At 42.2% G+C, this 11,667-nt stretch overlaps 1 protein-coding gene across 1 annotated transcript; it reads right to left on the bottom strand.

The window, feature by feature from the left end:
• Positions 1-1,345: 1,345 nt before the first annotated feature.
• On the bottom strand, positions 1,346-3,566 carry gemin7 (gem (nuclear organelle) associated protein 7). Its single transcript, XM_041941307.1, has 2 exons — positions 3,526-3,566; positions 1,346-2,466 (listed from the first exon to the last, which is right to left on the bottom strand). Exon 2 carries the CDS (start codon positions 2,443-2,445, stop codon positions 2,059-2,061), a length of 387 nt encoding a protein of 128 aa, XP_041797241.1. The 5' UTR covers positions 2,446-2,466; positions 3,526-3,566; the 3' UTR covers positions 1,346-2,058.
• Between the last annotated feature and the right edge of the window lie 8,101 nt (positions 3,567-11,667).

Raw genomic sequence — 11,667 nt, 5'->3', positions numbered from 1 at the left:
AAAGGAGACAAGGCACAAAATGACCACAGATGAAAAACGAACACAAAAGACACAAAACGGGCACAGAGGCACAAAATGATGCATGACAACAACAAAGAGATGCAAAATAACTAAAAAACAAGACGTAGTGCTTGGTGTACAGTTCCAGCGTAGGAGGGGTTGGACCCTGTCACATATCTGTGGCCAGGGGCCCATTGTCTCATAATCCACAATCCGCAACTGCATTGCAGATGTTGGGTTGAATATTTAACACATTTCTGTTTTTTGGACCAAAATTACCCAAAATTTGAGCAATTTATTCTTGGGCTTTTACCAGGGGGCAAATAATGTGTAGATGCACAGATGTAGGATTTATCAAAGAGTGTAAATTGTCAGAACACTGAACTTTCATTCCAGCTCCCCTCCACTTGCAGGAAGGTCTTTCTCAAGAGCCCTCCAGCGGGGCGGCTACTTGCTGACACAGGTGCATGACCACGACTCCCTCTGCTGAAGGTCAGTTTCCACATTACTGCTGCCCACCATGACAGCCACCATATCCCACGTATCTGACATAAGATTTTCCTCTTATTACACGTATATAAGTCACTCATTGCAAGTACAGCTCTAGTGGTGTTACTCAGACAGCAATACTTCACTTCAAGTCTCCCTTTTTAGAATTTCTAAACAGTATACAAATATTTAAGAAATTGTTTATAACACACTGTACTGTGGTTTTGTCAATGTCTCCTACTGGGATATATTTTATATCCTCCACTTATAGGTGCCCATGGGAGGACTTGTAGTTGTTGACAAATACATTAATGAACACTTATATCTGCTTACAACCACATTATAGTGTGTTAGAAACCATTTAAACCAATCAATGTGTATATACAACCCTGATTCCAGAGAAGATCGGATGCTGGGCAATATAAATAAAACAGAGTGTGATAACTTGCTGATCCCTTTTTGACATATACTCAACTGAAAACAGTACAAAGACGATATATTTAATGTTCTACATCATCAGCTTCATGGATTTTTGTAAATATATGCTTAGATTACTACATGGGCTCAGGAACACTCTGTAAAACTATCATTAACAGTTGACATTTTACAGAATCTCATCTTTTTAGGAATCGGGGTTGTAGTGCTTCTACATGCCAAGTAGGGGGACTAAAAAGTGCTGCTGGGGTAACTATTGTGCAGTCGCAGCTTAAAAAACATTTAGAGAATTGCTAATATTGTTAATAAAGCTGCATCTAATGATCATTTGTTTGAGATTAATTAATCCATTGATCATTTGGTCTATAAAACACGAAAGAACAGTTAATCACAATTTCCTTGAGCCCAAGGTGTTGTCAAATGTTTTTATTTTGTTCAACCTGTTCAAAACTCGAAGATTTATAATTTACAAAAAACAATTCTAGTTTATTTATGACAAAGTCTTCATTTTTCCCCTAACAAGAGACAAAATACACCTTCAAATGCAAAAACAGTTAACTCAAAAGAACATTTAAAGTGCAACGTTTCACTTGTATCACTGACAAAAAGACATAACTTCTCAACTCAAGCACCAGATGGGTAACAAACCTCTTTCTGGATGTCACAAAAGAAGATGGACAGAAAGTTTTGTGGTATAGAGCAGAAATGGGAGACACTGATAAATTTGACGGCCTTAAAGGCAGCATTACACCTTTCTGGTCTAATTAGATTCTCACAAGTAAAAGAAATGACAGAAAATGCCTCTAATTCTCAAGATGTTCTTGTGGTTAAACATAGCACCAGAAATTATCGTCTCACATCAGGTTTCTGCCTCTCTCTTAAAACACAGGCGTACGGCTCCCTCTTGTGCTGAAAAGGGGGATCGCTTCAGAGTTCTCTCTTTAAATGCAGTCACAGTGACTGAGCTATGCCGACAGCATTGAAAAAAGCAATGAACAAACAAGCTGATCATCAAAAATAGAACCAGTTTTATGAACTCTTACAGAATGAGAAAATAGAGTTCACTTGCACCAACAAATGAGACTCCAAAGTGCTTTTTTCCACAAGTAAACAGCTTACAAAAGCATCAAGTGTTCATAAATCAAAGGTGAATGAAATCACATCCTGAGACCTGATCAGCGCTTCTTTCTGCACCCCGATGGGAGTGTGCAGGTCTGACACTTGAAAGTTCAGCACGTCGATGTCCGACGCTCCAAACGTGGCCTCCACCTTCACCCTCTCGTGCATGTCGAAGTGAACCTTTTTGTTGGCCATGGAGAGGAGACACCGGAGGAAGCTCTCTCTCAGCACAGATCTGGCGTGCTGCTCACTCTGCAGCTGCCCAGCGTCCACCTCTGATGCAGCAGAGGTGGGGATGGAGGTGCGGCAGAGAGCGATGAAGCGGGGGGATTTGGGGTCAAAGCCGCGGCTGTTGGGGTCGGGTCCTCTCGGCAGGCGGAGCACAGACACTGGCGTTGCCATGTTGAATCTTTCAGCCTCTACCTGTTAAAGAAGAATACACACCATTAACACACTAGCTAGGAAATATCGCTACTATAAAGAAAAAAATAAGATTAATTTGGCACATATTCACACAGATAACTATTAATTACAAACTGAAAATATGGATTTCATGTTTTCTCTAAATCAATGAACTACAGCAGCAATGATTAATCAATTAGGGGTCAACTATTATATTAATGGTCAGTTATTATTATTGATAGATTAAATGTGAATTTCTACCCTCTATAATAGAAAACTGAATATCTTTGTGTTATGGACAAACCAAAACATTGGGGATGTCATCTTTGGCTTTGGGAAACTCTAATCGACATTTTTCTCCTTTTACTGAATTGATTGAGGAAAATAATCGACAGGTAAACGGACAACAAAAATACTGCTGCTCTATTTTCACTGTTGTCCTAACAAAACAAGCAATTTTAAGATGTCGCCTTGTGTTTTGGGAACTACTGATGGGTATTCTTCATTATTTTTGCACATTTTCTTGCTTATTTATGGGATGATTTGGCTAAAAAATAGCTGACAATAAAAGCAGGCATTAGCTGCAACACGTTACAATATTGCTGTTTTTAAATTTCTGATTAACACGTTTAACAGCATCAGAAAACACTGATTATCCAGAATCAGTTTTCAAGAACTAGTGCATTTAAAGACTTCAGTTTACAAGCTTCACGTGGCGAGTTCATTAATAAAAAGCCTCTTCTTCGCCTGATGCTTGAACTGCTGTCTCAGTAGGTGGCAACAGCTAAATAACAACATATCTGCCTACTGAGTATCAGGAAAGCCAACAGAGCAAAGACGCATTTTACCAGAGAGGGTCGTGTCACTTAAGGCTTTAAGTTTGCTTAGTTTGCTAAAAGTTAGCAACTTGGCGTGAGCACGCTGCTTTTGCTCAGCCAGCTCTGATAAAAGCTGCTTAAATCCGAACACGATTCTTTCTCGCCACAGTGGCGAGTAATACAAGGCGGCAAATTTCTCTAAATAAAGCCGCTCTAAAGCGTCACTAACCCCCCAATTCTTGTATCTGAACACTTTACTTACTGTTTGTTTCCTCCAGTCAGCAGCAGTAGTAAAACGGAAGCACTTCTTCTTCGTTGTATTTATTGGCGAATGACAAAGCAGCTTACACGCGCATTCCCGCCGCCTTGCGGACTGGAGCGTTAAAACAGCAGCTTGGGGGTAAACTCAACTCTGCCAGTGTAACTGAATGTAAAAGTAAATTTAATCAAGAACTGAACTAAAGTATAAACTTGAGATACTTGCATTTTACTCGAATCTTGTCTTTTTTATACCACTTTCTACTTTTGACTTCACTACACTGGAGTGTTGATTGTGTGGGTGGGTTCTTCTTTATCTTTGATTGTAAAGCACTTTGAGCTACATTTCCTTAGTGTGAAAAGTGCAATACAAATAAAGTTATTATAACATATATCTGAAAAGTTAAGTTGCCAGTTACAATACAAATAAAGATCATTTTTGTGCAGAGCGTATGAACCCAACAATTTATACACGCATAGCTGAAACTGGAAAATAACTATTTTCTAATAATGTAACTATTATTTAAATTCATTTAACTATTTTGATAAAAGTGAGAGTCATTTTTGTGCAAAACACTTCATGATTCCAGCTTCAGGTATGTGATGATTTGCTGCTTTTCTTTTAAATCTTAATTTTGAGATTTGTACTTTTGATCGGATGATCAGACAAAACAAGTATTGTGAAAGAAGATGTCACACTTTGGACTCTGGGTTTTTACAAGCCAAACAATCAACCGATTCCTTGAGAAAATAATCAGATTCATCCGTAACAGAAATAACCATTAGCTGCAGTTAAACTAGCCAATCCAGCCAACATCAACAAATTAAAACAGTAAAATCTTGCTTGTGCATGAATGCACGAGGCTCAGTTTTTCTGCATTGACTACTTTTATTAATTTAAGTGCATTTTCCTGATTACATTATTCTACCTATGAAGCATTTTCAGTGCAGGACCTTTACTTCAAATATGGTGTCACAACTGATTTAGGACTTGAACCCAAATCCACGACTCGGGAGAAAGTACAAATAAACAATCTTTAAAGACAAAGTATCAAAGGAAAGTCACTCCTACAGAGAAAAATCAAACTACACTAATAAACCAGAATCGCTCTCAAGGAGGAAAAACTGCCACCAAAAATCACTCTTTTGCAAAGACAACTATAACAAAGGAAAAGGTAAGGCAAAGTATCAAAATAACATAAGGCAAAAAAAACAAAAAACAAAAACAAACAAAGTATCAAAAGAATATAAAACCTGATTTCACAAGAATGTGGCATGGGCTGGCGTAGGTTCAGACTTCACAAGACAAGACGAACTGGCACAGGACAAAGGGAAACGATGACTATATATACCCACACACACACAAGGCAATGGGAAACGGGTGGGAACAATCAGGTCAGGGCAGTTAATCAGACCAGCGGAAATCACAAGGGGAAGGGGCAAGTTACCTGAAATGAAAGGAAAGTTAGATGTAAAAAATTAAACAGGAAGCCACAAGATGACATAGACACAGGACAAAAAAGTAAACATAACCTAACATGATTTCCTCATCATGACACATGGTTCACAGGAAGGACATGGGTTGTTTTACAACTTGCTTCTTGAGTTGCATTTAGATATCTAGGTTAAAGGATGACTTTCGTTTTTTACAACCTGGACTTTATTTGTAGCATTAAATACAACCATATAGACACCCAGACAACTTTGGTGGCATTTGGAGTCGTTTTGAAGAAATTAGCCACAGAAGAGCGGCGCGTATATCCGTATAATGCGAGTAATTGGGGCACCCGTGCGTAGCCTCTACAAACGCATAATCTGCGGCGAAACTCATTCATATTCCAATATTTTGTTCTGATATGCTGGCGCTATTCCCCTCTGAGCCCGTGGTGGCATGTTATCAACATCCAGTGTCTCTAGACAACTACTTCTGACGTGGATGACGTCATTTTCGAGCGCCGCGAGCTGCTAGCAACCAGCCACAACACGGCTAACTCTGCGGCGGTCGGCTAGTTTAGCTGTAGTTTGCGACTGTTTTTTTTCACAAAATGGATGAACATTTTTCTGACTCTGAGGTGGTGGACAATGACTTTGTTTACGATGGACGTCCTTACCGTTTGAGCCAGAGTGCACGGACGAGGAGCTCGTTGAAAGGAGGACGCGGAGACAGAGAGAGGAACAGCTGGTCAAACAACAACAAATGGCTGCGCGTCCACGAGTAGACGGTAACTGGTGGTGTTCTTGTGGACAATGTTCATCGATGACAACAGAGGAGGATATGTTCATCGATGACAGCAGAGGAGGATGTGTCAATAAACGTCTGTATCACAACACTGGAGGATTTCCGCGCAATGATAAACCGGGCTGTGGTGGAGACGTTTTTTCGTGTCCCTAAAGTGAACTTGAAGACCCAGCCAAAGCCTGCAGGACCAAGTGGGCAACTTCCGATTGAGTAAGTAGCTTACACACACGTATAGATTGTTTATTTGCCTTGGTTTTGTTTGACATAAGTTTATCATTGCGTGGAAATCCTCCAGTGTTGTGATCCGGACATTTATTGACACATCCAGACGCGTATCTCCTGGCCGCAAGTCCTACTCTGAGCAACAGAGGCATTCCTCCTCTGTTGTCATCGATGAACATTGTCCACAAGAACACCACCAGTTATCGTCTACTCGTGGACGCGCAGCCGTTTGTTGTTGTTTGGCCAGCTGTTCCTCTCTCTGCCTCCTCGTCCACCTTTCAACGAGCTCCTCGTCCGTGTACTCTGGCTCAAAACGGTAAGGACGTCCATCGTAAACAAAGTCATCGCCCACCACCTCAGATTCGGAAAAATATTCATCCATTTTGTGAAAAATAACAATCGCAAACTACAGCTAAACTAGCCGACCGCCGCAGAGTTAGCCGTGTTGTGGCTGGTTGCTCGCAGTGCGCAGCGCTCGAAAATGACGTCATCCACGTCAGAAGTAGTTGTCTAGAGACACTGGATGTTGATAACATGCCACCACGGGCTCAGAGGGGAATAGCGCCAGCATATCATAACACAATATTGGAATATGAACGAGTTTCGCCGCAGATTATGCGTTTATAGAGGCTACGCACGGGTGCCCTAATTACTCGCATTATACGGATATACGCGCCGCTCTTCTGTGGCTAATTTCTTCAAAACGACTCCACATGCCACCAAAGTTGTCTGGGTGTCTAAATGGTCGTATTTAATGCTACAAATAAAGTCCAGGTTGTAAAAAACTAAAGTTATCCTTTAAGTTGCATATAGCTACTTATGTACAATCTAAAATCTCAAGTACAGGCAAGTCGATATGATTAATTGCAGTGCGTGCATAAGACGGTTTTGTGTATGTATCACACAGATGTCTTCCTCTAATTCATGTCTTGATATCATACTGTTTGAATATGACATTTTATGAGTCTTAACCTCAGCTATCTTTAATAAAAACTGTATGTTGACTCTGGTTTATGTTAATGTTTGGCCTGCATGTCCACATTCTCATTGCTTCCCACACTTAGTGTGCAAATGTAGGAGGCCGCAGGCAGCAAACAATCAGCATTACTATGCAGTCTGTGAAAAACAGAATTTTTGCAATGATTTCCCACACTTGATACTAAAGACAGATGCAAAACAAGGTTACTATCACAGTATTTTTGTTGTTCTCCTCAACCTAAACTGGTAATATTGCCAGTAGTTTACCTGCATACACTATGAATAATCTGTTGTTTTTGTAACAGCTACCGTGGGGAAAACAAGTATTTGATACACTGCCGATTTTGCAGGTTTTCCCACTTGCAAAGCATGTAGAAGTCTGTAATTTCTATCATAGATACTCTTCAACTGTGAGTGATGGAATCTAAAACAAAAATCCAGAAAATCGCATTGCATGATTTTTAAGTAATTAATTAGCATGACATAAGTATTTCATCCATCAGAGAAACAGAACTTAATATTTGGTACAGAAACCTTTGTTTGCAGTTACAGAGATCAGACGTCTCCTGTAGTTCTTGACCAGGTTTGCACACTCCTCCGCACAGATCTTCTCCAGATCCTTCAGGTTTCGGGACTGTTGCTGGGCAATATGGACTTTCAGCTGACCTGAACCCAAAGATTTTCTATTGGGTTCAGGTCTGGAGACTGCTAGGCCACTGCAGGACCTTGAGATGCTTCTTACGGAGCCACTCCTTCGATACCCTGGCTGTGTGTTTCGGGTTGTTGTCATGCTGGACAACCCAGCCACGACCCATCTTCAATGCTCTTACTGAGGGAGGGAAGTTGTTGGCCAAGATCTCGCGATACATGGCCCCATCCATCCTCCCCTCAATACGGCGCAGTCGTCCTGTCCTCTTTGCAGAAAAGCTTTCCCAAAGACTGATGTTTCCACCTCCATGCTTCACGGTTGGGATGGGGTTCTTGGGGTTGTACTCATCCTTAGCCTGAGTGTCCATTTTGTACTTTAAATTGAAGCAGTGGTCCCCTTCAGAAGCCAAAACAACTGATGCCCTCCACTCCACAATTTATATCAGTTATTAATAATTAGAGGAGAAGCAACTAATAACAAGGGATCCAAGCTGGATTTTGGTGAAATAAAGGTCTTCTTCATTTCAAAAGCTGTCTTTCATTTGAAGATTGTGTTAATGTAGCGGTGCACAGAATGACGTCACAGAGGCTCAATCTGGTGCCACATATTTAATATGAATTTCTGTAACATACAAAATATATTCATTCCTTGTTACAATTTCCACACAGCGTTGTCAGTATTCGATTTGACCACAGATACTCTCGCTATCAGATACGATAACGACATTTTTTTCTTGTCCTGACATCTTTTCCATTGACCCCCATTTCTTATTTAGCGGTCATGTAACATCTAAACATCGGTGGCGTGGGCTCCCTCACACGAGGGCTCATTGCTGGTGGCCGCCCCACGCTCCGTCTACCACATTAGCCGCTAACATGCTAACATCAACAACGATATCCTAATTAATCAACAAAACTGAGAACAGTGAAACACAGGTACAGTGTCCACATTACCCTTGCCCGTGAGCACATTATATCATCATCAGCTTACCTGTAACATACAAAATATATTCATTCCTTGTTACAATTTCCACACAGCGTTGTCAGTATTCGATTTGACCACAGATACTCTCGCTATCAGATACGATAACGAGATTTTCCTGTCGCGCTTCCTCTACACTCACTCGTGTAGCCATACTGACACCTACTGGCGGTCCACAGGTGCTGCTGAATCACATCGTCTTAATGAACACATACAAACACACAGTAGAAATAAAAAGAACCATCTCAACTAATGTCAACCCTCAGGAACAACTGCCCTCAAAACCAAAGCAAGGCTTATTTGTGCCACACTCTCCCCCTCAATTTTTAAATGTCCACAGACATTTAGTTATCAAAGAACACTTCCACTTAACATATTGACTTTCCCTCTCACTGAAATCACGGTATTACTCCTAAATGGGTCTCACTGCTACATGACATCTATTGCACTTGTAATAAACTGATGAATCCACAGTTTCCATTTTTTTTCTGTACATCCATTACCATTTACCATACATTTTCAGTGGCAGTAAACTCAAAATCCATACAGACCATTTTGCAGTGTAACAGAACTCAAATTTCGGCCTCAGTTCTCTTAGTCTGTTACCAGTCCCTTTTCTCGTTTACCACACATGTCACATATGTTTTGTTTTTTTTTTCACTTGGCACAAGTGTCTTTTGCAGTGTTCATTTCACTGTCACAACTCAGTCTCTTCTCATTCATGTGTCTTTTTTTCCCACCCTGTAAGATGTCCCTATGCAGTGTGATTAACTCATTACCCCAATACCTGGTGTTATCCACGGTCGCCACAGTCTGTTGCAGGCTGGAGACATACTCACGTTCAGGCTGTCGACACCAACCTCCACGACGGCTGGTTCACCCAAGGCTCTGTAGGTCAACATCCTCCGTGGCCGTCTCTGTCTCTGCGGGTAGGCGGCTGCAGATGACGGGGCTGGAACATCTTCCTCGGATGCTGGTTCCTCAGATGACTCTTGCAGACTCTCTCCAGGTTCAGCAACATGGTCCTCCCCACCTGCCGCTGGTGTAATGTCCATGACATCTCTCTCCACTTCCTCTCGTCCTGACCCTCTCTCTTGATGCACCATCTCTGGCACAAAAGGCTCGGCATCTGGATTCATACGCACAGTTCCATGACTTGGTCGCTGGTGGTGTGGGAAACGGCAAACCAATTCAGCATCCTCACTGTTTTCACTGTCTGAACTCCCCACTTGTCTGTTTGTGTGTTTCTTCTTTGTTCTTGACTGTGTCTGTCGTCCCACCTTTTCCTGTTTAGCATTCCCTTCAAGTTCATCCAGGGGCAGGCTATCACATGGGAGTAGCAGATTTCTATGCAAAACACGACTTTTGCCTCCACCCTCTGGGACAACCTCATACACTGGACTATCACTGCTCCTTCTTGATACTACCACATGGATTTTATTTTCCCAGTAGGATCGCAGTTTCCCAGGTCCTCCTCTTTCTGACAAATTACGCACCAGTACACGTCCACCAGGTTGAAGTTCAGCTCCATAAGCTCTTTTGTCATATCCCCTTTTGCCTCGGGAGGCTTCTCTGGCTGCAGTTTTCGAGGCTATCTGATAAGCTTGTTGCATTCTGGTTTGCCAGTTCCTGACATACTCAGCATAACTTTCTGATGTCTCACTGGGCTGGAGGTTAAAGAGCAGGTCTACTGGGAGACGGGGAGAGCGCCCATAAAGCAAGTAATATGGAGAGAAACCGGTGGCCTCACTGCGGGTGCAGTTATAGGCATGCACCATCTTGGGTAACGAGCTCTTCCAGTCAGCCTTTTGTTTTTGGGTGAGTGTGCGGAGCATTGACAGGAGTGTCCTATTAAAGCGCTCCACCTGTCCATTGCCTTGTGGGTGGTAACAGGTGGTGTGAGAACCTCGAACATCACAAGACTTCTGCAGCTGGGCCATCAACTGGTTTTCAAACTCTCTACCCATGTCATGGTGAATCTTTTTGGGGAACCCAAAACGAAGGGCAAAGTCATTGAACAGTTTCTCCACAACAGTTTTTGCAGATTTATTTCTTGTGGCATAGGCCTGAGCAAAACGGGTGTAATGGTCCATGACAATTAGAATGTACTCAAATCCCTGTTTACAAGCTTCCAAATGCAGGAAGTCAACAGAGACTAACTCAAATGGGTGTGTAGTCACAATGGGTATCAAAGGGGCTCTGGTTGCTCTGTGTGGTCGCTTGGCTTTCAGGCACTCACACACTTGAGTCACAAAATGTTCAGTGTCACTGTACATGTGAGCCCAGTAGAATCTGTCCCGGATCAAATTTAGAGTCCGTTCGACCCCCAGATGTCCCATTTCTCTGTGCAGCTCATGAAACACTGTCTGATGATGTTCTTTTGGTAAGACAAGCTGGCTTTTGCCTCCTGCTTTCCTGTAGAGAATCCCATTTTCATCCATGTACAGTTTTTGCCACTGCCTCAGCAAAGCTCTTACATCTGCAGGCTCACTTTTAAGAGACTTTCTGGAAGGGGGCCTGTTGTTCATCTTGTACTGTAAAACTTTACCAATGACTGAATCTTTCTGTTGACTTTCCTTGATCTGTTCTGGTGTTAATGGCTGTGTGGGTGAGCATGCATCACTCACCAAGGCCAGCACATCTATGCGAGCTGTCGTTACCCAAGGGGGTGGAGCATCTTTCTGTGCCATGACTCCCTGAACAGATGCGCTGATCACTTCCTGGTTCACTTCCTCTGTACACTGCTGAATGAGTTCATTTATGTCCAGTGGCATGCGGGAGAGGCCATCTGCGTCAGCGTTGTGCTTACCAGGCCTGTACTTAATGGAGAAGTTAAAATCGGCCAATTCAGCAACCCACCTGTGACCAGTGGCATTAAGTTTAGCTGTTGACAGGATATATGTAAGGGGGTTGTTGTCTGTATATACCTGGAAGTGAGGTGCATGATACAGATAATCCCTAAAACGCTCGCATATGGCCCATTTCAGTGCTAAGAATTCTAACTTCCCTGAGTGCATGTGATAGTTTTTTTCAGGTGGAGTCAGTGTTCTGGAGCCGTACCCAATTACTACCATCTT

Source organism: Chelmon rostratus, chromosome 7 (assembly GCF_017976325.1).
Source record: "Chelmon rostratus isolate fCheRos1 chromosome 7, fCheRos1.pri, whole genome shotgun sequence".
Taxonomy (NCBI): Eukaryota; Metazoa; Chordata; class Actinopteri; order Chaetodontiformes; family Chaetodontidae; genus Chelmon; species Chelmon rostratus.
This window is presented reverse-complemented; position numbering and strand designations above follow the sequence as displayed.